At 39.7% G+C, this 25,749-nt stretch overlaps 1 protein-coding gene across 1 annotated transcript in view; it reads left to right on the forward strand.

The window, feature by feature from the left end:
* The window catches only part of LOC124170015, a 43,432-nt gene that overhangs the window by 1,864 nt on the left and 15,819 nt on the right, over positions 1-25,749 (forward strand). Inside the window, exons 2-5 of the mRNA XM_046548699.1 lie at positions 5,862-5,999; positions 9,046-9,222; positions 13,615-13,791; positions 24,630-24,842. Of these exons, the coding sequence (XP_046404655.1) occupies positions 5,862-5,999; positions 9,046-9,222; positions 13,615-13,791; positions 24,630-24,842 (705 nt within the window). The remainder of the gene's footprint in view (positions 1-5,861; positions 6,000-9,045; positions 9,223-13,614; positions 13,792-24,629; positions 24,843-25,749) is intronic.

The raw sequence follows: 25,749 nt of genomic DNA on the forward strand, positions 1-25,749 counted from the left end.
TCGGGTGGTCAAGATAAATAGGACACCCTGTATATTTTTCCAGAAGGGTCATTCCTTGCCAAATCATAACAGACTTTTGAATCCCACCTCTTTGATTTGCTTGAAATTCGGTAGGAAGGTAAAGCACATGAAATTGTACTTGTACACAAATTATTAACCCTCAGCTATACACGATATTCATACAGCAGGGTCGCAAGCATGACAAAAAATGTAAAAAAATTTCATCGTGCGCTCTACAAAAATAAATCATATCTTAGCCAGTAGTTGTGGTAGAATCTGCCTGTTGACAGGGGCGTACCGAGCAAGGGGAAGGGGGGGGGAAGCAGCTGCCTCCCCCCCCCTAGAAGCAAAAATCAGAAAAGTCTTTAAGTAACATCAGTGCTGAATAGGGTAGTTTCCTTCATCAAAGAAAACGAAAGGCATTGATTGCGATTCGTTACCCACCATTAGTGTATTCATAATATACAAATTATTTGGTTTTAGAAATACCCGTTCAGACGAATGGCAATGGTCAATTTATCCTCACTTGAAAAGGGCCAGATTGGCACGCATGCGATGCCACTCCACGTGACATCACCTAGTTTCTATACGAGTAGATAGGAGTTTTACATCGTCTGAGATTACCAATGCATGCATGAGTCACAGAGCTCAGGGAAACATCTCTTAATAATCACCTATTAAAATTGTCTACGGTCGCAAAGTTTCCTTTGTTTGATAAGGTAGTAATAATCCATATTTAAGCCAAGCTCTACCTGCTAGCAGGGTACTCTACTATCTGCTAGCAGCCTGCGTCGTATCAGCGCTCAAGCCTCGCCTCAAGGTCACATCACAGGGCGGCGGCGGGAACCAGAAAGACGTCACACGGACATTTTCCCATCATTCATACTCAGCCATAGCGTTTTCGCGCGCTTGAAAATTTTCACTTTTCATTTAATCGCTAAGAATAAATATCGTCATTTAAAAATCTAAATGCGTGAAATACGTACTCCAGGAGTAATAATCTTTCGATTTAGGCAATAAAAAAATAATAGGAAACCACCCTATTGAAACGAAAGGATTCAATAAATTTCCTTTATGAAATGAAAAATTGAATTGCATTGATATTATTGTATTATGAATTGATATGTATTGGTGTAAGATATGTACGCAATAAAAAGTTATGGTACTTTTTCACCGTACAATTTATTTAAGACGACCGGTTTCGTCGTAGAGGTTACATCTTCAGGTACAGAAATCGTGGGTAAAATTTTCTCGGGAATTCCACCGGGTTAATGTTTTTATAACGGCTACTCCTTTTTATGAGCCCGGCGGGAATCCCAAGAAAATTTTACCCACATTATTTGCCGGGAAAGCGTAAAATCATATGTCATGTGCGGAAATCATTATTTTTATAGCTATTTTGTTGTTTATTTGTTGCTTTTATTGTTATCATTGTGTACAATGGATTTTCACAAAGCTAAGCCTGAAAAAATCGAGTTTATAAGTTATGTAAGTAAAATAAAACTATTTTTTTCAAGGTAATAATCTCATAAACCAGCGTCACAACTTGGTTTGCCCCATTCCCCTAGACCATGGCTCGTCCCGCCCTAGTTATATTCCTGGGTACAGCCTTGACCTGTTGATCTCATTTCAAAGCTAAAGGGACATAGTTTACTGTAAAAAAATGTTGGATTTAAAAAGATGCCGACTTTTTGATTCAGAGGTAAAGGCCGTTTTACACGGGGCGCAGGTTAAAAATGCATTGATTTCTAAAATGGTGTGGAATAGGGTGGTTTCCTTCATCAAAGAAAACGAAAGGCATTGATTGCGATTCGTTACCCACCATTTGTGCATTCATAATATACAAATTATTTGGTTTTTGAAATACCGGTTTAGACAAATGGCATTGGTCAATTTTAACCTCATTTGAAAAAGGCCAGATTGGCGCCCATGCAATGCCACTCCACGTGACGTCACAGGGTCCCAGATGCTATACGAGTAGATAGGAGTTTTACATCGTCTGAGATTACCAATGCATGTATGAGGCACAGAGCTCAGGGAAACATGTCTTAATAATCCTTATTTAAGCCAAGCGCTACCAGCTAGCAGGGTACTCTGCTACCTGCTAGCATCCTGCGTCCTCTCAGCTCTCTGGGCCTCGCACCCAAGGTCACCTCACTTGCGGCAGCGGGAAGCAGAATGACGTCACGCGGAGTTTTTCCCGGCATTCATGCTTACCTGTTGCGTTTTCGCGCGCTTGAAAATTTTCATTTTACATTTTATCGCGAAAAATAGATATCGTCATTTAAAAATCTAAAATTGTGAAATACATACTCCAGGAGTAATAATCTTTCGATTTAGGCAATAAAATTATAATAGGAAACCACCCTATTGGTTATTGAAATTGGTGCGGGAGGCAAAGATGTAGAGAGAAGAATAAGTATTCGAGATTGAATTGATATTAGAAGGCAAGCGGTAAAAGATGGATCTATGGTATATTGCCGGACGGAAATTGGGCTGGTGTAGAGTTCCAGTATTGTGGGTTTTGCAAGCTGGAATGCTGAGTGAAAAGAATGTTAGGAGGTCAATTCATCTGAAGGACCCATTCATGATGCAGTAAAGAAATTTGATGTCGGATGTTGATCGGCGGTGGGTGGGGTGTAATAATCCAAGTGAATGAAGTATTTCGGACGTGAAGAGAGTCTGAGGTGAGGTATGCGATGTCGAACTATTGCTGAGAAGAAATTCAGTGGACGGTTGATTAGTTTTCGTGTGTTTGGAGAAGCAGTTGACCAAATGGGAGAGCAATATTCAAGGATGGGTTGCACACATCCGATGAAGACTATTTTAAAGCAAATATCTCATTCAGACGATATCAACCCAACCACTGCCATAGCCTTATTAACAATGGTTTTTATATGATTGTAGAAAGTTAATTTTAGGTATTATTTTCGTTTTAAAATGTTATTTTCGGCTAAGCTAGTTGCACAGCGGAACCTCTGGTGATTGACAATAATTTTTCCAAGGGAAAAGATATTCGAGGCATATTTTCACAAATCCTTCCCATAATGGTGGGAAAAAAGGTTTACAGTGTTCGTTTGGGATTGTTTATTTTAACGTAACAACGATCATGACTGAATATTTCTCCAAATAGTTAGCATTGACTCTTATGGGACTATCAATGTTTGGGTCAAAGGCTATCCTACCCAAGCACCCCCATTCCGGCCACACTGCGCTCAACACTCGGAACTAGTTAACTACTCCAGTATACATATTTACAACCTCATTGTCTGACAACTCTCGACAGCCACACGGTGTAGTACGAGGGGAGTCATCATCACCATTAGTCAACAAGCCTAAGATTGGTTTGACGCAGCTCTCCATTTCTCTCTCCTATCCGCTAATCTCTTCATAGCTACATATTTCTTCTCTTTTACACCCTTTATAACCTGTCCTATATAACTCATTCGGGGCTGTCCCTTGCCCTTTTTCCCTTCCACTTGTTCTTAAACGATTGTCTTCATCAAACCATCATCATCATCATCATTAGTCAACTATCCCAAGTTTGTTTTGACACAGCTCTCCATTTCTCTCTCCTATCCGTTAATCTTTTAATAGCTACATATTTATTCTCTTTTACATCCTTTATATCCTGTCCTATATAACTCATTCGGGGCCGTCCCTTGCCCTTTTTCCCTTCCACTTGTCTTTCAACAATTGTCTTCATCAGACCATCGTGCCTCAAAATGTGGCCAACTAAGTTGTCCCTTCTTCTGCTTAATGTTTTTAGGAGGCTTCTCTTTTCTCCCACTCATCTTAGCACTTCCTGGTTACTCACACGGTCAATCCATTTTATCTTCATCATTCTTCGGTCATGAGGGGAGTCAAATAATTAAAACAACACTTTTTTTACAAGTCAGGGGTTATTTTATGCAGCATTCCAATACAACATGTTATTCCTCAATCTTTTAGCTACATATCACAGTCTTGGGATTGGTTTTCACGTGGTGTAGTTAAAAGTGTTCCGCTTGGTATAATGACCTGCTTTGATGAAAATTTCCCTGGGTTTCCTTTGCTTTATATCCATTGATATCAAATGGATTGAGCACTGCCATGCAACAGATAGCCAATACTATCATATTGTTGGACGTACTGTTATGCCAAACCTATTAAAATTGTCATCACCGTTAGCCAACAATCCTAAGATTGGTTTGATGCAGCAAACCAATCTTAACAATCAATCAATCATAGTCAATGTTAGCTCGGCTCTCGACAGCCATACAGTGTAGTATGAGGGGAGTCAAATAATTAAATCGACACTTTTTTAATGAGTCATGGGTTATTTTATGCAGCATTCAAATACAACATGTTATTCCTCAATCTTTTGGCTACATATCACATTCTTGGGATTGTTTTCACGTGATGTGGTCAAAAGTGTTTCGATGATAAAAAGAAGAACACAATGGTAATTTCCACACTTTTAATGTCACAACTCAGCAACCGACCACGGTTTCAACGCGTGAGTGTCATTTTCAATGTGACACTTGCGTATAACTAATAACTTCAGGATTTACTTTGTGAAACCTCTCCATATTGGAAATAAAAAAATAAAAACTTAGTAAGGTTCACTGCAATTTAACTGTGGGCACGACCCGGGTTTTGTAACTTAGTTACATCGTCAGGTGACTGATCTAGCTTACACATACATTTATACACAAAAATGACTGTGAGGACATCTATCGGGAAAGAAAAAGGACTCGTAGAGGGGGTGGGGGTGAGGGTTCAGCACTGACAATTACGTGTTGAAACTTGAAAATGACACTTACGTGTTGAAACCATGGTCGGTTGCTGAGTTGTGACATTAAAAGTGTGGATGATAAAAAGGTGAGCTCTACGGCCTCAAGGTCAAATGGGAAAGAAACACTCCAATGGCCGTAACAATGGACCTCGTCACTGGTATAAACAAAACACTGTGTGGTATGCTGGAACGGGGAAATTCGCAGCAGTGACCAACCCCACCCTTTCAACCGGAAACCCTTCACTAACACACGATCAACAGTGTAGAAACCTTCGCGAGGGTTTTGGGGGGCCTCGCTAAGGTTGCTTAAGTTAAGGAAAAACACACACACAATCACACACACAACACTTACTCCGTGGGTTATACTCCGGGAGAATATGCTCAAAACTGAGCGATGGAACTGCCACCTGGACGGGAAAAGCGTACCGGTTTCGGAATCCAAGATTCCCTTCTCAACGCAACTGAGGTTAAAGCTTCACTTCAACAAGGTTGAGTGATGAAAAAACAATAGACACCGCTGAAATATATGAAGAAGAGAGTGAGGAGGAGGGGGATGGTTGTGGTGTAGAGGGTGGAAGAGGAGAGGGGGAAATTGTGGTTGGACGTAAGTTGGTATGGGGGGCGGAAGAAGAGGGGAAGAGTTAACGGACGGAGGTAAAGAAGGGGGAGGGGAAAGGGGGAAAGGGAAGGTCCAAGTTAAACCTTCCCTTAGTGTGTGTTTTTCCTTAACTTAAGCAAACTTAGCGAGGCCCCCCAAAATCCTCGCAAAGGTTCCTTCATAGTTAAGCGTGTGATTGGTTTCAAGGTAAGCAGCCTTAGCGAGGTCCCCCAAAACCCTCGTGAAGGTTTCTACGCTGTTGATCGTGTGTTAGTGAAGGGTTTCTGGTTGAGAGGCTGGGGTTGGTCACTGCTGCGAATTTTCCCGTTCCAGCATACCACACGGTGTTTCCTTTATACCTGTGACGAGGTCCCTTGTTACGGCCATTGGAGTGTTTTATTCCCCATCCGAATACGATTTTAAAAGTGTTTTGCTTGCTCTAATGACCTGCTTCTCAACGAGACTGTTCCTCCCTCGATTGTTTAGGTCTCCAAGGAGGATGGACTCCCGGGGACGATATGCCAGGAGTGCCTCGAGAAAGTCACCGAGTTCAAGAACTTCAAGACAGTGTGCATTCAGGCGAAGATCTCGATCCTCAAGGAGATAGCCAGCCGGGGCATTGTGGTGAGATGATGCTTTTCAAATATTATTACAGTAAAACCTCTATGTACCGTGAACCTCTTTACATCATAAACCTCCATACTTCATACCACCCCTACGGTCTCGTCAGATTTACATGTAAATTTATAGGCAAACCTCTTTGTAATGAACCTCTTTATATCGTAAAACCTCAACTTATCATGCCAACGAAATAACCCATGAGACGGCCTAACTACCTCTTCAAATCATACCGAGACAAGAGACCATTAATGTACCCGCGATTATGTACATGGAATGGAATTTTCAGTGATACAGGTTTCACTTTTTTTTTCTTCTCATTCACCTTTGAAGGCTGTTTTACACGGTGCACGGAATTGCGCAATCTGATGTACGTGCGAAGGCGCAGTCAAAATTGCGTCGTGTAAAGCGGTGAATTGCTAGAACACATGCGAGATTGCGTGGATGCGAGATGGCAAAATAGCCCCCGTTCCAATTTCGTCCATGCATTCGCGCAATTCCACGCCATTTTAGGAATTAATGCAGCTCTAACCTGCGCAATTCCGTGTACCGTATAAAACGGCCTTAATATGCTGTAATTTTCATGTTAATCATTAGTTGCGGCCATTTTGTTCTATATGAAAGCATACCCAACATTAAATAAGAAATAAGGTATCCTTAACTATCCTAATCATTTTAAGTGACTGTTCAATTAAGAGAGCTTATACATTGTTTTCTCTCGAATCACGGTAAAGCGATAGCGCTCGCTCTCTTTAACCATTAAATAATAAATATATGTTCACTAATGCGTGCATGTTTGTTTAAATGCATAAATATAATGTTTTAAAAGACGGTTGTGCCTTTCATTTCCGAAGGGTATGAAACAATGGTGCCTATCACTAAAACCTCTCTATAGTGAACGCCCATTCATCAAATTGCCCAAATTTTGGCCAAATGGCTCCTCCACTCCTTATCTCTCACTTTACTATGCCTGCACCCCATAAGCCAAAGCCATGCGAGAGTGTCCGGGCTCTCACGAAAGGTCTCACGCAAACATAAAGTAAATAGGTTATAGATACAGTAGATTCCATTCAATGGGTCCACTCGGGGCAGCCGCTTAATTGGGGCAGATCTTGAACAACAGAAGCCAATAGATAGGAATATCCCAGAGTATTCTCCGCTTAATTGGGACAGCATACCGATTTATTGGGCCATGAGTCGGCCACATAAGACTCTATACTCACGACGAAATTAAAATGTTTTGTTTTCAGAATACCATTTTTTAAATATTTTCCTCCTTTGATTTACTCTTATTTTTCACAAATGCTCCTATTCTTGCCCTATTTTGAAATCTCTTGTTGTTATACTATCTGCAAGAGGATGGGACTTTTCTTTAATAGTGCTTAGTAAAAGACATTCATTCACCGTCACCCGAGGCTGTGAAAAATATTTTTAACTAATTTGTTACAATTCTTAAAAATGATAATAAATTAACTAAACTCACTGATTTATTAATCAAATTAATAGTATTATAAAATTATATTGCATAATAAACACTATTTCGTCTTCTTTCTAGCATTTCAAAGTTTTTTATGTGCATATACAAGAGAGTTCGCCTAATTGGGGTAGCCGCTTAATTGGGGCAAAGTGGGCAAGTCCCGATATGTCCCTATTAACCGGAATCTACTGTATCTGCTTGCTCGAGGGCTACCAAGTGTGGGAATGCATCTCAGCGCGACGCTTACATATTTACGTTATTATAAATTATAAAGTATTTATTTATTATTAGGGATTGATGGATCCAGGATTTTTTTCATATCTGGATTCACATCAGATCCTTGATTTCGAAATATCCGGATCCCTTCAGATCGGATAATTTCGGATGCAAATGCATTTTCCTGCAATTCCTGCTATTAAAAGAAGTAATTATTCAAGTTTATTCTGGGTGCATACAATCGAAGGAATGCTTTTTAGATTTTCATACACATTTTAATATTTTTATAAATTAAAAATCATTTTTATAGGCTTTCAAGTTGTTTTTTTTTTTAACATCTTTACATGCTCAGGACCTAAACTGTTACTCTTGGGTTTGGAAATAAAAATAGGAAAAATCGTTGGATAAACCAGTGACCAGCGGCGTAGGACAAGAATCGCATGATACGGCGCATTCGAAGAGAAAAATTGGAACTCTTTCCACCCTTATAAGGCGTTGCATTCACTGAAGCTATTATTTAAAATTTTGGACGCAGATCTGATGAGTTCCGCAACTTTGGATCCGATGTATCCGATGAAGGGCAATATCTGCGGATATTTGGGTCTGAGGTATCCAATCCGACCATCTCTATTTATTATAATAGGGTAGTTTCCTTCATCAAAGAAAACAAAATGCATTGATTGCTATTCGTTACCCACCATTAGGGTTTTCATAATATACTACAAATTATTTGGCTTTAGAAATCCCGGTGTAAACAAATGGCATTGGTCAATTTTTACTTTATTTGAGATAGGCCAGATTGGCACCCATGTGATTCCACTCCACGTAACGTCACAGGGACCTAGATTCTACACGAGTTGATAGGAGTTTCACATCGTCTGAGATTACCAATGCATGCATGAGTCACAGAACTCCGGGAAACTTCTCTTAATAATCACTTATTAAAATTGTCTAAGGTCGGAAAGGTTCCTTCGTGTTCTAAGGTATTAATAATACTTAATTGAGTCAAGTGCTACAAGCTAGTAGGGTACTGTTCTACCTGCTAGCATCCTGCATCGTATTAGCGCTCGAAGCCTCTCCCCAAGGTCACCTCACAGGGCGACAGCTGGAACCCGAAATACGTCGCACGGACTTTTCCCATCATTCCTACTTAGCCGTCGCGTTTTTGTGCACTTTGTGAAAATTTTCACTTTCTGTCACATCGCGAAAAATAGATATTGTCATTCGAAAATCTAAGAGGGTGAAATGTGCACTCCGGGTGTAAAAATCTTTCGATTTAGGCAATAAAAAATAATAGGAAACCAGCCTATTATTATTATTGTGTGTATCTTGAGTGGCATGTTTTCATTCGTTTTTCAGGATGGAAGCAGTGGGTTCCAGCGAAACGAGACTTTCCTCCAGAAAGAGAGCGTTTTGCCCCTGCTGTCCCCTGCAGCCGAGGATGACGACGAGAGCAGCGATGAGCCGCAACTCGTGGAGGTCGTCACGAAGAGTGGTTCTGCGAAAAGGCGAATGGGCAAAAGATTGAAGGGGAAGGTAAGGAAATCGGATAGAATAGCCTCTGGCTTGATTTGGAGGAAGTGCGATGTATCCATTATGAAAAATGCCAAGGAAGACTACGAGATAACATATCAAGGGTTTCAAATTCTAGGAGTCCAATCTCCAAGAGTCAGCAAAGGTTCTGTTACCGTGGTGATAAATATACAAATGGTAAATTCCACACTTTTTATATCAACACTCAACAACCGAACTTGGCTTCAACACTTTTCAATAAGGCAATAAAATGAGCACTTTTTCAGTATTTATACTCAGTCCAAGGTAGGAGGTGGGGGCATATGGGATTGGTGCGAGGGGAGATGGCGGAGAAACAGTTTGGGTGAACAAATGAATGGAGGCCGATAGCAATAAACATACTACAGTAGATTCCGTTTAAGGGGTCCACCGGGGCCACCGGGACCACTTGGGGCAGCCGCTTAATTGGGGCAGATCTTGAAGAACAGAACCCAATAGATAGGAATATCCCAATAGAGTATTCTCCGCTCGATTGGGACAGCATGCCGCTTTATTGGGCCACGAGTCAGCGACATAAGACTATATGCTCGCGACGAAATTAAAATTTTTTGTTTTCAAAACACTATTTTTTTATATTATCCTCCTTTGATCTACTCTTATTTTTCACAAGTGTTCCTATTCTTGCCCTAGTTTGAAAGCTCTTGTTGTTTTACTATCCGCAAGAGGATAGGACTTTTCTTTAATAGGACTTATTAAAAGACATTCATTCAGCATCGCCCGAGGCTGTGAGAAATATTTTCTGCTAAATTGTTATAATTCTTAAAAATGGCAATAAATTTACTAAATTCGCTCATTTATTAATCAGACTAATAATTTAATAAACTAAGGTTGCATTATAAACATTCTTTAGTCTTCTTTCTACCATTTCAAAGTTTTTTATGCCCATCTACAGGAGTTTGTCTAATTGGGGCAGCCGCTTAATTGGGGCAAAGTGCGCAAGTCCCGATATGTCCCAATTAACCGGAATCCACTGTACATGGAACAAGCTGAATATCGGTGAAATATTTATTGGAGAATTATCCGGAAAGCAAATTTTATTTTCCATTTGTTAACTTTTACACAAAAATGGGTATAGCCAGATTAATGAGGAAAGAACACAAACGGTAATTTCCACTCTTTTCAATTCCAAGACTCAACTACCGATAATGGTTTCAACACATGTTGTCATTTTTAATAAGAATAGAAAATAATTTATTCTCCAAAGACTGTACAAACATGTGTAGGCATAGGATTCGTCATTTACAAGTACAGACAATATTAACCCAATACAAAAAATGAAATAAAGCAGAATATCTAAATGAAGGAGGTAACCAGTAAGTGTTCTGATGTGGGTATTGAAACTACCGCTATTTGACATTGAAATTTGATTAGCTAACGGTCTTCTGAAGCTTAGTTTATATGTAAGTTGAAAAAATGGAATTAGCACTAAGTTTTCCTAGAGAAAAGTACAGTGAGTCCTCGTTTAACGTTACTTACCGTTCCTGAAAATCGTGACGATGTGGTCCCCTCGGCAGTTGTATAAATATTTTTCACAGCCTCGGGCGACGCTGAATGAATGTCTTTTACTAAGTCCTATTAAACAAAAGTCCTATCCTCTTGCAGATAGTACCCGTTTTCAAAGGATAAGTGGTCCATTATGATCCCATGATTATCATTAAATATTCACTGCATGAAGTAATTCAGCTGCAAAAAAATAAAGTTTACAAAAAAATCTCTCTTGCACCATTTTTCATTGTCAGCATCCACAGGGAAAGACCATGTGAATACAGACTCATGGTTCAGTTTAAAGTAATTATTAATGTATAAGCAAAGATCCTGATGAAAAAAAATCGTTAGTCCGACGTTCCTTTTTGTAAAAAAAAACTCATTCATGGTCACGGGAAAAAAATGGCTCTTTTTCAAGGCACATAGATATTACACAATTTAGAGGAGATATAATAAGATAAGATCCAGGCCTTTCTCCGCCTCCGTATGTGACTAATATCCATCTTATTCTGAGTCTTCGGATCGTGTGCATGGCCTTCAGCAAGCTTCCCTCTTTTGACCGGTGTGCTCCGTTTGTAAATAGCAGCATTTGAACGGAAGTTATGGCACAAAAACCACTCCATATTTTCTTTCTCATTTTATCGGTCGATTCTGACAACGAGCATCGGGCCCGCATTGAATGCCTTAATGAGGTAACTACATGTTTTCATTCTCCGCAAAATTTTAACTGGCTCTCAAGAGCCAAAACAGTCTCTTGAACGCAGCAAATGAACTGGATCATGTGAGATGGGGTAGGGAAACATTATAATTGGACTATGATTCAGGACGTTAACATGTTGCCCACCGGGGTATTAAAATTCCTAGGAACGCCGATTCTGGGTGGAGGTGTCGAGATTGGAAATATGCCTTTGGTTTAAACATGGTTAAAAAGCTAATGTTTAGAATATTACTTTACCCAATCAAACGCTATGATGGATCAATTCATTATGAATAATGAACAACGACTGAAAACGTACTCACGAGTACGTATTGTACCCTTTAAAATTGTTTAGGTCGACGCGCCTAAATGACGAGAATCTTCGTGAAAGAAATGGCTAGTTAATAAGATAAGGTCCAGTCCTTTCTCTGCCTCCGTGCGTGACTAATATCAATCTTATTCCGAGTCTTCCGTTCGTGTGCATGGCCTTCAGCAAGCTTCCCTCTTTTGACCGGTGTGCTCCGTTCGTAAATAGCAGCATTTGAACGGAAATTATGGCACAAAAACCATTCCCTATTTTCTATCTCATTTTATCGGTCGATTCTGACGACGAGCATGAAAATCGGGCCCGCATTGAATGTGGAGAAGTCCTTAATAAATTGCTCCGAAGCAATAAAAATCATAGTTCCAATCAAAACTTTTTATTAAATTGACACTCTAGAAATATAAATACTTTGATTAATGCCTATTAACAAGGTGAAAGTAACTTTAAAATAGGGATACAATAAGCTCTCGATTATACGAAGTCAGTGGGACCGGAAAATTGGCACTTTGTAGAATGGAGTTTCGTAATTTCAAAACATTTCGTATAATAGAAACTACGTATAATCGAATAGCGCCATGTATTTACCATAGGCTTTTCGCTGGGACCGCTACGTCACTTCGTATAATGGAAAACTTTGTAATATCCTGCTTCGTATAATCGAGAGTTTACTTCTTAAAATTCACTAACTCATTATTAACTTTATGGTATTCCAATATAAGTTTTCTCAGATATTACACTATTACAAGCAGAGGTATTAGTAATGGTGTAATATCCAAGCATAAAATGTGTAGCTTCCCTCTTTCGGCCAGTGTGCGCCGATTGTAAAAAGCAGTATTTGAATGGAGATTATGGAACAGAAACCTTCGTCTTTTTTTCTTTCGTATTTTCATGGCCAATTTTGATGACTCAAATTAATTGAATGTGTTAACCCAGACATCTACAGTAATGTCACCGTGCCTACTATGAACCCGGCCCTTTACCCATTGGTGCATAATGTTATTTTTGTCAAATATTCATTTCAAAAGCAATTATTCTGGTTAATGAGGTTCATTTTAACTTATTTCTGCAATTTTTAAAATCAATAGTTTAAATAATACGGCCCTTCCGATACATCGGACGGTTAGTTTTCAGTGTTGATTACAGATTCAAAATAGTACGGAAAAGCGTGATAATATAGAAAATAAAATGATCAACCTTTAGAAGAAAAACGAGAAAAAGTTATCGACACATTGAGCAAAATACTGCAGTAAAAAAATAATTTACTTACCCCACGTGGGTAAGTAAATGTCTATACATAAATGCTTCACAAGTCGATAAATTCAAGGAGTCAATTAAAATATTAGCGGGGCAGTGAAGACAGACATCCACTTGAACTTAACCCCTTGGTTGGGGGCAGAAATTTCCTTATCTTTCACCTGGTGGGGAGCAAATCCACCGATTTTCGGAGATGCCGTTTTCGAAAAAAAAGTTATGGTAAAGCTATTGCACAAAAATGGCAAAATACTTAAAATATATTGTTATAGAACCTCTGACAAGGCAAAAAATATGCAATGATGCATAAAGAATGAATATTCACGCCTTGTCCGCATAACACTGCGACGCGACGGCAGGCGCGACTATAGTCACGCTCCCCACATGGGGAGCAGAGTCCGCTTGCGACTATAGTCGCTCTCCCCAGTTAAGGGGTTAATATAATATCAAAAATGTAGCGCAAGTCAATTAGAGCCCAGAAAAAAAATTAAATACGCACGTCCTATATATCAGGCGGTGTGCGCTAATGGGTTAATATTAAGCACTGCGCTTACAGTTCCTCCAAGTATAAACCTCCTTGCTTATTGTGTTATTTCAGAGGGGTTCCAAGTTATCCGCTGCGGAGAGGCAGATGAAGGCAAAGGATGCGAGGTTGCATTCCAAACTGTCGTCTGGTGGCGAGAGGGAGCCAGAGGTGGTCGAGATTATCGAAGACGATGCTGTGGAGGAGGGGTCTGTGGTGTGTGGAGCAGCCAAGGAATCCAGGCAAAACAAGGTACAGTTAACTCACGATTGACATGGCTAAGGATGAGGAGGGACAGTGCGAATACAAGGCCATTGGAGTGATTTATTTCCTAGTTGACCTTGAGGCCGTAGAGCTCACCTTTTTATCTAAGGAATAGGTTAGTTTACATACATTTTATTTAAAAATTAAATCTATTTAATCGCCGTACTAAGGAGGAAAACGTACTAAGGGGGAACGTACTAACCGCGTTCCACTGTATTCAGTATGAGGAAATTATTTTCCGTCCCGTGCAACGAAATTTCTTGTATAACGAAATTTCAGTTTAACGACCGTTTTTCATTTCGGCAGGATTTCGTTACAAAGAAATTTCACTGCAGTTATGTATTTACAAGGACAAGGAATAGGTAAGTTTGCACACATTTTATTTAAAATTAAATTTATTTAATCGCCGTACTAAGGAGGAAAACGTACCAAGGAGGAACGTACGAACCAAGTTCTACTGCAGAGCCCCTCCCGCAGTGCTCGCACACTAAAGGCTTGCCGCTGTGTTTGCGCATGTGAGCCACCAAGTTGCTGCGGAAGGAAAAGCCCTTGCTGCAAAGAGAAAACACACATATTCCCTGCGTCCCTCCTGTGCTGCGTACTCCACGGCTCCGATCCCCTTGTCTGTTCCAGTGTGCACGGCCATGTGGCGGTTGAGGTAGCTGCTCTCGACAAAGCCCTTGCGGCACAGTGCGCAAGGGTATGGTCGCTCGTTCGTGTGCGTGATGCAGTGTCGCTTGAGGTGGCTGCTCTTGGTGAAGCCCTTACCGCACTGCACGCACCTGGAAAGCACGAACACATCACTGCGCAAGCCATTCCAAAAGGCAAATGGCAGTGGGTGCATTTTGTGCGTGAACTCACTAACTTAACACACTGCACAGACCTGGAGAGCTCTAACATACTACTGCGCAAGCTGCTCTATTGGGTATATGGCAGTGGGTGAAGACAACAGGCTTTTATAAAAATTACAACCAAGTAAAAATCACAGCTGCATAAATCATTCCAACTTCTAAAAGTCGCTCTCAATTTCATCTAATTTTTCATCTTAGGAATATATTCTGTTTATTTAAATTCTTGTAGATTTTATGGACTAGAGGATGTAAAAGGACTTTCGAACCGACTCAATTACTAAGCTTTCCACTTTTATTTAGTCAAGTGACTCAGAAGCAAAACAACAACAATGAACATGTTATTTATAAAAACAGTCGAAGAATTAAATTGCAATCTCAATATTTCTCTTCGCTTTCATTGAAAGGGAAACTTGTGCTGTTACTGATTTAGTTCAATGGTTTTGTTATAGGATAAACATCAGTGTAAAAATTGAAACTTCACACTGGGCAAACAGGAACTATATGACAGAAATAATGAATACGGTAGTTTCCTTCATCAAAGAAAACAAAAGGCATTGATTGCGATTCGTTACCCACCATTAGTGCATTCATAATACAGGCATCCCCCGAGTTACGTAAGAGATGCGTTCCGGCAGACTGCGTAAGTCGAAATTTACGTAAGTCGAGCCTTTGCGTTAGTGCTTCATAGATTGCGATTGGTGCGATGAAATTCTCAGCGGAGAATTGCGCGGTAAATTCTCGGTGAAGTTTCATTCAATTCACTGCGATATTCATGAACTACCGCGTATTCTTATGTTATTAGATACAAAATCGATGAACATTAATATAGTCTGAGAGTTGCATCTCGAGCATTGCCAATCAAAATGCGTAATATTAGTCCCAGAGTTGAACGATCGCATGGATTCGTGAAAGTACGGTATCTTAACGCTACATTACTAAACTGAAAACTTAAATTGATTCATTATGTTATACTGCGATCTAAGGGCTTAAAGAATGCATCGTTCATGCACCTACCTAAAATCATTATATCTTCTGCCTTTTATATATTACGTTGATCGATGAATCTGGTGGTTTCACTGTCACAGTTAATACACGTAGGAGGAGTGTCTAGGATTACGGGCAAATAAAATCAAAAAAATACCAGTAAATTACTATATTCTTAGATACATTCACACGCACATACACTCAATCTTTCACGCACGGAAAAATACTTTCATTCTCACATATCTCAATAAAATAACGTGGAAATATCGTCATTTGAATATTTACTTCGCTGGAAACAGAAGAGTATTTCCAAAGCACAAAGTTAATGAAAAGTGAGCTTTTATTCAGCCAACACCGTCATTAACGTGCAATAAAGTTAGTGGGGAAAAGCTTTCAATGACGCAATATTCATTTACAGTTGCAGACAGTATGAGAGAACGAGAAAATGCAGCTTAATAAAATTTTCCGCCATAAACATGTAAATAATTACGCAATTAATATCGTGTTTCAACTTTTTCTTAACTTTTTCGCGGCGTTCATTGCCAACACTCAAAATTTCAATGCCTTTACGTGGGTACTAATCAATTCTTTTACGCAATAAAGATTTCAGCTTGAACTTCATTTTCTTTTAATTCCACAGATGGAAATGTCCAAACTTAAGGATACAATTTTTAAATAGTAGATAGTCGGAGTTCGGGTGAGCATGCTGTATAACAAGTTGTATCTTACAGGAATGAGCGCAACCACATCCATCGCTAGAACTGCAAATTTTCACGTTGATTGCCGACTTGGGATTTATAAGCGATTATTCTACAGAAATTAATGAAAATTCCTTCGAGGAATGACAACTTGGGTCACTTTGTTATTTTTAGCATGTAAAAAACTCGATAAGTATTCGATATTTTTTCTACAATAGGTTGTACGAGCGAATATCTACTTCTTCGCGCTTGCATTCGAAAATTAACGTAATCCTTTGAAATACGGTTATCGCTCTACGTAAGTACGGATTTACGTAAGTCGAGACATACGTAACTCGGGGGATGCCTGTATACAAATTATTTCGTTTTAGAAATACCGGTTTAGACGAACGGCAAGGGTCAAATTTTATCCTCATTTGAAAAAGCCAAGATTGGCACCCATGCGATGCCACTCCACGTGACGTCACAGGGACCTAGTTTCTACACGAGAGGATAGGAGTTATACATCGTGTGTGGTTAACAATGCATGCATGAGGCACAGAGCTCAGGGAAACATGTCTTAATAATCACCTATTAAAACTGGCTAAGGTCGGAAAGTTTTCTTTGTTTGATAAGGTATTAATAAACCTTTTTTAAGCCAAGCGCTACCAGCCAGCAAGGTACTCAGCTACCCACTAGCATCCTGCGTCCTATCAGCGCTCAGAGCCTCGATCAAGGTCACCTCACAAGGCGGGAGGAGGAACCAGAAATTCATCGCACGGTCTTTTTCCCATCATTCCTACTTACCCGTCACGTTTTTGCGTGCTTGAATTTTTTCACTTTTCATTTAATCGCGAAAAATAGATATCGTCATTTAAAAATCTAAAAGCGTGAAATACGTACTCCAGGAGTAATAATCTTTCTATTTAGGCAATAAAAAAATGATAGGAAACCACACTATTGTTTACATAATAAAAGAAGAAATTCCTTAATATTGTCGTGCCTATAATTTTTCCAAAGCCTGTGAAAGAGTTCTGATGCACTGAAATACATGGCCATACGCAATGAGGAGCAGGGGGGGAGCTGCCCCCCTAGAAGCATAAATTGCATATGTATTTAAGCAAAATCATTACTGAATTGCAACGAAAGCATTCAACATATTTTCTTCGAATCCACAAAAAATGATATATATTAGTATAAGATATGTAACTGAAATAAAACATTTTTTTCAAGGAAATAATCCAATAAACAAATGCGCAACTTGGCATGCCCCCTACCCCAGTTTATATCCTTGACACGTCCTTGCTGAAATGTTATAATCACCTGGAAAGCATCAACATATCTCAATTACAGCATCGACATTTTACCCCGCAAGCCATCCCAATTGGGGTATGGCAGAGGGTGAAGTAAATATTTTCAGGCTCCGTGACTAATTAAACTTGTATATGAGAGCAGTGTGGTTGGAGAATGAAGGGTTGTCTTTGCCATATTTGACCCAGAAATAAGAATAGTAAAGAGAAATATCAAATCAAGTCATCGCACAAATTCAATAAAGTTGACTAGTATAATCAACAGATTTGGGCGTTACTTGGTGGAACGATGAAATATTCATGGTGAAACAAAAACACAGTACTATTCCACAAAACTTATATTTTTACAGTCTACTAGTTTACACCGTCGTTATCAAGACTAACTGAGCAATAGCATACTACGTCCAGCCTTACTTATCCAACAATAGAGTGAGGGGAGGATAAGGGGGGGAACTAAATTAGGAGGAGCATTGAGCATTATTGGTTGGGCATTGTTGGTTGGATTGGAGGTTCAAAACAAAAAGTATAAAAGCTTGGGGGGAGGAGGGGGCAGGCAGATAGAAAGTAAGGTGGTAACGATGTTAATGGGAAGGGGAGGAGGAAGGATTGTCAAGGAAGATGTCAGATTATAAAACAGTAGATAAAAAATTAGAACATTTGAATACAGTCATATCAGTAACCTATCAGTCATACCATTATGATAACGTAACATCAAAATTTTTAATGAAAGCCAAACTGAAAAATTTCAAACATTTGAATACAGTCATATCAATAACCTATCAGTCATGCCACTATCATAATGTAACATTGAAATTTTTAATGATATGACTCTATTCAAATGTTCTAATTTTTTATCTACTGTTTTAAAATCTGACTTCTTCCTTGACTATCCTTCCTCCTCCCCTTCTCATTAACCTCGTTATCACCTGACTTTCTATCTGCTTTCCCCAAGCTTTTATACTTTTTGTTTTGAACCTCCAATCCAACCAACAATGCTCAATGCTCCTCCTCATTTAGTTTCCCCCCCCATCTTCCTTCCCTCACTCTATTGTTGGATAAGTAAGGCTGGACGTTGTATGCTATTGCTCAGTCAGTCTTGATAATGACGGTGTAAACGTCGAAACTAGTAGACTGTAAAAATATAAGTTTGTGGAATAGTACCGTGTTTTGTTTCACCATGAAAGTTGACTAGGTTTTGTATGGTGCTACAAGCAACAAAAGCAGACTTTTTTCAGGCCTTCCTTCATCAAATTCACAGAGTATACCGGGAATACAAAAAGGCTCACAGGATTCCACGACATCACAGCTTCGCAGGTGAGCAGACATCCGCAGTGGAGGGAAAGATCTAGGAATCTCTCGCTAATTGGACGAGAGAAAATTCCTTCCACCTCCCATTCGAAGTTTCTTCCACGAGAGGAGACTCTGAGTTCATGACTTCACCTGTGCGGTTTTGACGGCACTGTGGCTCTTTGCGTGCTGGGTCAGGTCGCTCGCCTTGACGTACCGTCGTCCGCAATCGCCGCACGCAAAGCGGAGCTCCCCCGAGTGGTGCGTCCTTGCGCAGCACAGCAGCTGACTGCTCTTGCTAGATCCCTTGCCGCAGTGCGAGCACACGCAATGTTTGCCACCATCCCCATCCGCCACATCCCCGAGCCCTGTTCTCAGAAGACAATGAACGCGCATCAAAGAAGAGTGAAGACACAGGCCAAACCCCAAATACAAGCATACCAACATAGTATGTATGTAACATACACTAACTTAAAAGTACATCTTTCAAAGTGTACAACCAAATCAGAACATGTACACGCACAAACAAAGCGCCTGTAAGTCAAAAGAAATTTTACAACAATCCTGGTTGATGCCACGTTATAACTGCGATGGATTAGAATTTTAACACACCCAAAATTAATCATATACTCCTAAGTAATGTTATATTTATGTATATAAAAGGACAAGGAATACACAAGTTAGCACATGTTATATTTAAAATTTAAATTTATTCAATGCAAGCTAAGACACAGTTGTTTAGACCTCATAAGTAGATGTTGAAGCCACCTGGAATTCTATTCTTTGCGTTTTTGAATCTTGCCCGAGTCAAAGAGTGGTGTACATTTACATTCTGATGATTTGCCTGATATTCCACCTTTCGACGCAGTCATAAAAAATATATTAAGCCACTGCCCTTGTAATTAAGAAAAACACAAATTAAGACCAAAAAAATGGGCGTTGAAATGGAAAAATTATAGGTGAAATGAATTTGAAAAAATCTTTTGAAATTCCCAGCCGGAGCAAAAATTCATGAATAATTCACGATAACAACAATACAATGCTCTCATGAGGGTTCAGGGGAGCCCTTCGAGGGATACAACGCACCGGGGCTGGGAACCAAGCCCGTGGCTTATATGCCCGATCACCCGGGGAGGGGCTGGAGAGGAAGGAAAAAGGAAAGAGGAGCCGCTGCGATAGGAGCCCGACGACGCCTCTGGAAAGGAAAGGTGTGGAAGGGAGGGACGGGGAAAAAACACCTCAACGCTATAGAAGCGAAAAGGGCCCACTAAAAAGGGAAACCAAGCATACGCAATTTATTTTCCACCATCCCGAGGATATTTTCCAATGAGGAAGAAAAATCCCAGATAGGGACAGTGGGACACAACAATACAGTACAACGAAATCAGAATAAAACTACCCACAACCAAAGCGCCTGTAAGTCGAAGAAATTTCACAACATTGTCCGTTCTGATTGCGGCTATTAACCCTTTCGCGCCGGACCTTCGTTGAAGGAAATTCTTCCTCAATACAAGTCCCTTGAAAGTTTTCTTTACTCCTCTGTACGAAGCCTTTCCGCATCGACTAAAGGCAGTGGGTCCCTCCCGAAACATTTTTGGACCCAACTCGGTGGGGCGCCTGTCCTTTTCCAAGGCCTCTGTCCCAGACCCCAGAAGGATTAAAAGCCCCTTCCAAGCACAAGTCCGCGGTCAACTAGCTAAAGTATTAACGCAGAATATATGCAAATACTTGTTGTTCGTATCTATTTTTTTCAATTCAAAATGAATTTCGTGTTTTTTTCTGAGCGTGCAGAAATTTTAAACAAAGTTCTAACGTTTATATAGACGGATTTAGTATATTTAGTAGTTGTTCTATAACTCTGTTGATATTAACGTTAGAATTTCGTTTGAAATTTCCATGTGGTCAGCAAAAAAAGATGAATTAATTTCTAGCATTGGATTTCAAAAGTAAGCAACAAATATTTTTTTGGAAAACACACTGCAAATAACAGTAGTTGACCGCGTGGAGAGGATAGGAAAGGGTTGACCTGAGCGGCCGAAGATGGGACTGGGCTCGCGCTAAGGCGGATCACAAGGGGCGACTGCGTCCGTGGGTCTATTGTGTCCGCCACGGTCCCTTTTTTCGACCTGTGCCGCACAGGCGCGGCATTCGTTGGTTAGGGTAAGAACATTCTGAACGCACTGGTGTGGCATTCGTAGTTGAGGAAAAAAATCCTCGCCGCACAGGTGCGGGATTCGGCGCGAAAGGGTTAAACGCTGGTCTACCCAAAATCACTGGCCTGTGGTCCTGGATCTGACTAGGCTGCTTGCTGGCAATATCACCGTGAATCGTCTAGTTAGAAGCAGCTGCTGAACAGTGAATTCGTCTTATAGTGCACTTGGTTGTGCCTCCGAAGTGGATTGGAGGTCGTCTCCACACACACCAGACGTAAGCGAGAGTGGGTTATTGTATCCTTTGACGTATACCTCACGCAAAGCATACACGCGAGTATTCTTCCTACATCGCAGGATGTGTGCAATATTTAACACTCGTTAAAGGCCGTTTTGCACGGTACATGGAATTGCGCAGTCTGACGTACGTGTGAAGGCGCAATCAAAATTGCGTCGTGTAAGGCGGTGAATTGCTAGAACACATGCGAGAATGCGTGGATGCGAGGCGGCAAAATAGCCCCTGTTCTAATTTCGTTCATGCATTCGCACAATTCCATGCCATTTTTAGAAATTAATGCAGCTCTAACCTGCGCAATTCCGTATACCTTGTAAAACGACCTTAAGACCATGGCTTTGGCACAGGACGGGCGAACTGTTGACAGCGTGCGACACCAGAGGATTGGCGGGCGTGTTCCTGAACTAACGCTATCGTTTTGTAAGATAGTTTTGATTAATAAAAATTATTGCGTAAAAATTGTTTCATAACTTTTATAATGTCACTCAGTTGGTATCTTTAATAACAAATAGGAAATATGAAATATGTGTGCTTCCTCTGTCTCACCCATTGACCAATCATGAATCGGCCAATGAAATTTCGTCTCCTCATTTCGAAAGTTTTGATCGTTAGGAAAACATCTACTTACTGTGGACCAGTTAGATCTTGTGTTCTCGCGATGTACGGTTTTAGGCATTGTTTGTATATAGTTGTTGATTCTATCTTAACTTAATTCTCTCTACATCAAGTATTCAAGCCTGCATGTGGTACATGAAGTCGTTGAAAACGTTATATTTTCGAAAAAGTCACGTATATTCAGCCCATTAACGCTTGCATGGTGATCTTGATTTTGCTTACGAATTTGTGTTTTTCAACAATCTCATATTCAGTGCAGTGAAGTGGCCACTGCGGTAAAGGAATTTTCTTTGTGGTGTTCCTATCCCGTAATTTGTGATGACACTGAGGAATTATAGTTCGCTGTGTGCGAGGGTACGAGGACTTATGCGTACACGAGTGAGGCATGGAGAGATGCTTGTCGGGCTTTCGCCATCCTGTGTATAGTGTTTATTTATTTACTAATTCAAATCATTGTACTTGGCTGGTGAGTGACTTTTTTATGTGAACTTTTATAAAATAAATGGGCATTTGCTTTGCTCATGTTGTGATTTTATTTAAATGATATCCCGCATAGTATCCCTACCGCATGCAACACGCAAAGCAAGAATAAAGGTGGAGCAGGGACTGGAGGGGAGGGTAAGGGGAGGGGGTACGTTAGGGGAGGGAGCGAGTTTACGGCAAAAGTCCGCTGAATGTTCTGCAGTGGCCCCAGCCGCGTTTTCCGCTACGCTACGCTGTCTACACTTTTTAACATTGTGTTTCACATCTATGGTTGAGACCGAAGTGCGGAGACATTCTGTTTTTTTTTTTGTTATTTTTGTGAAAGAGGGACTTTCACGCTTTTAAAGAATGATGCAGTGAAACCTATTATTATATTAAATTATATTTATAATTATATTTTTGGTGTTAATCTATCGAAACGTCGTAAGTATTATATTTTATGCATTCATGTTCATGTAAAATGCCTTTATTTTGATTTAAAAATGATTTAAAATTGTATTTATATTTGCCTTAACTTTATTTAATATTTTCTTTGAAGATTAGTGTAATACATAGTTAATATAACAGTGTGTTTATATCTTATTTTTACGTTATTTTGGTCTATCTTTTGTAAATTGTTATTGTAATAAGTTTTTTGAAATGATTTCCCTTGGGTTATTGGGAAAACGTAAAATAAATTAATGAATAAATACAGTGAAACCTCTTCCCATCGTAATGGAGGGTACCAAAATTTGGGTAATTTGATGTATGGAGGTTCACTATTGATTAGGTTTCAATGATATGAACCATTTTTTCATATCCTTTGGAAATGAAAGGCACTGCTCTCTTTTAAATCATTATATTTATGTGTTTAAATAAACATGCATGCATCAGTGAACATATATATATTATTTAATAATTACAGAAAGCGAGCGCTATTGCATGATTTTTACCATGATTCAAGAGAAAACGATGTGATCTCTCTTAATTCAACAGTCACTTAAAATGATTAGGATACTTGAATGCCTTTTTTTTTATTTACTGTTGGGTATGCTCTCATATTGAACAAAATGGCCACAACTAATGGTTAACGTGAAAATTACAGCATATTTAAAGGTGTATAAGAAAAATAAGCGTGAAAAATTTATCGCTGAAAATGTCATTCCATGTACGTAATCACAGCTGCGTTAATGGTCTCTAGTTGTCTCAGTACGATTTGTGGAAATTACGCTTTATAAAACTGTTTCCAACATCCCGTCCCCGCAAAATACTTGCTCCATCCATACATTCTGTCTCCTTCGTATCTCATCTTAAAGCTCCCTTTCCTAACCCACCATGTCCAGCACTTCGTCGTTTCTCGTAACATTTTACACTCTATAAAACTGTTTCCAACATCCCCTCCACGCTAAGTACTTGCTTCATCCGTACCTTCTGTCTACTTCGTATCTCATCTTAAAAGCTGCCTCTGCTCACACACTATATGCAGCACTTCGTCGTTCCTCATTACAATCTACGCTTTATAACACTGTGATCAACATTCCGTCCCCTGATATTGGGGTGTCTCCTTGGTATGATAAGTGGAGGTTTTACGATATAAAGGGTTTCACTACAAAGAGGTTTGCCTATAAATTTACATGTAAATCAGACGTGACTGTAGGGGTGGTATGAAGTATGGAGGTTTACGTTGTAAAGAGGTTCACTACAGAGAGGTTTTACTGTATAATCAAGTATTCTATTAAATCAAGTATTACATTAAAGGTGTGTAAGAAAAAAATAAGGGTTAAACATTTGTCGCTGAAAATGATATTCCATGTATGTGATCGCGGCTGCATTAATGGCCTCTTGTTGTCTCAGTACGATTTGCGGAGGTAATTAGGCTCGTAAATTAGATTAGGTACCTAAATCTAGGGAGTATCTTCTAGGTATGATAAGTGGAGGTTTTACGATATAAAGAGGTTCTCTAGAAAGAGGTTTGCCTATAAATTTACATGTAAATCTGACGGGACCGCAGGGGTGGTATGAAGTATGGAGGTTTACGTTGTAAAGAGGTTCACTACAGAGAGGTTTTACTGTATATGAGGTATCTGAGATTCCCCACACAGTTATTCGCGCAAGTTTTCTAGGTACAACCACTGGAGGGTTAACAATAGCATTTTGTTTTTAAATGTATAATTCAACTGTGTGTTTTTTTTCAGGACGAGAAGCATTCTGTCGAGTCGACAGGGACCTGCCAGGTGAGGAAGGATGATCGCCACGGTAACGGCAAGAAGGGTCGGAGTGAAGATAGGCATTCGAGTGGTGGTAAGGCCGTGGAGCGATCGTCAGATGTGCACAAACCAAGGGGGGATGACGGCCCAAGCAAAACATCTGCATTCCCCAAGGAGAAGACCAAGATTCGAGATAAGAAGGTGAGACTCGCAATTTACTTACAGTACACTCTCGATCATCCTAGTGGGCCAACGATGGGGAGAGACGGCACGAATATAATCGGAAAATACGGTTAACCCAAACTTTCACTTTAATGTCTTGTTATGTTCATAATTCAAGTAAAACAAGCAATATATTATTATTTATGCAGTTATTCTGTTATTCCAGAGTGCTTCCCGGACTCATGAATTTTTGAAATCAATTGTTTAAATGATACAGCCCTTCCGATACATCGGACCGTCAGTTTTCAGTGTTGATTACAGATTCAAAATAGTATTGAGAAACTTGATAATATAGAAAATAGAAAGATCAACCTTTAGAAGAAAAACGAGAAAAAGTTATCGACACAATGAGCAAAATACTGCAGTAAAAAAATAATTTACTCACCCCACGCGGGTAAGTAAATGTCTATACATAAATGCTTCACAAGTCGATAAATTCAAGGAGTCAACTAAAATATTAGGCGGGGCAGTGAAGACAGACATCCACTTGAACTTAACCCTTTGGTTGGGGGCAGACATTTCCTTATCTTTCACCTGGTGGGGAGCAAATCCACCGATTTTCGGAGATGCCGTTTTCGAAAAAACATTTATAGTTAAGCTATTGCACAAAAATGGCAATATACTTAAAATATCTTGTTATAGAACCTCTGACAAGGCAAAAAATATGCAATGATGCATAAAGAATGAATATTCACGCCTTCTCCGCATAACACTGCGACGCGACGGCACGCACGACTATAGTCGCTCTCCCCAGTTAAGGGGTTAATGTCTTGTTATGTTCATAATTTAAGTAAAACAAACTATATATTATTCTTCAAGCAGTTATTCTGTTATTTAAGAGTGCTTCCCTGACTCATTGAGAACTTTCTTCGCCAGTTCGCGATCT

The sequence above is a fragment of the Ischnura elegans genome, chromosome 13, assembly GCF_921293095.1.
Source record: "Ischnura elegans chromosome 13, ioIscEleg1.1, whole genome shotgun sequence".
NCBI classification, from domain to species: Eukaryota; Metazoa; Arthropoda; class Insecta; order Odonata; family Coenagrionidae; genus Ischnura; species Ischnura elegans.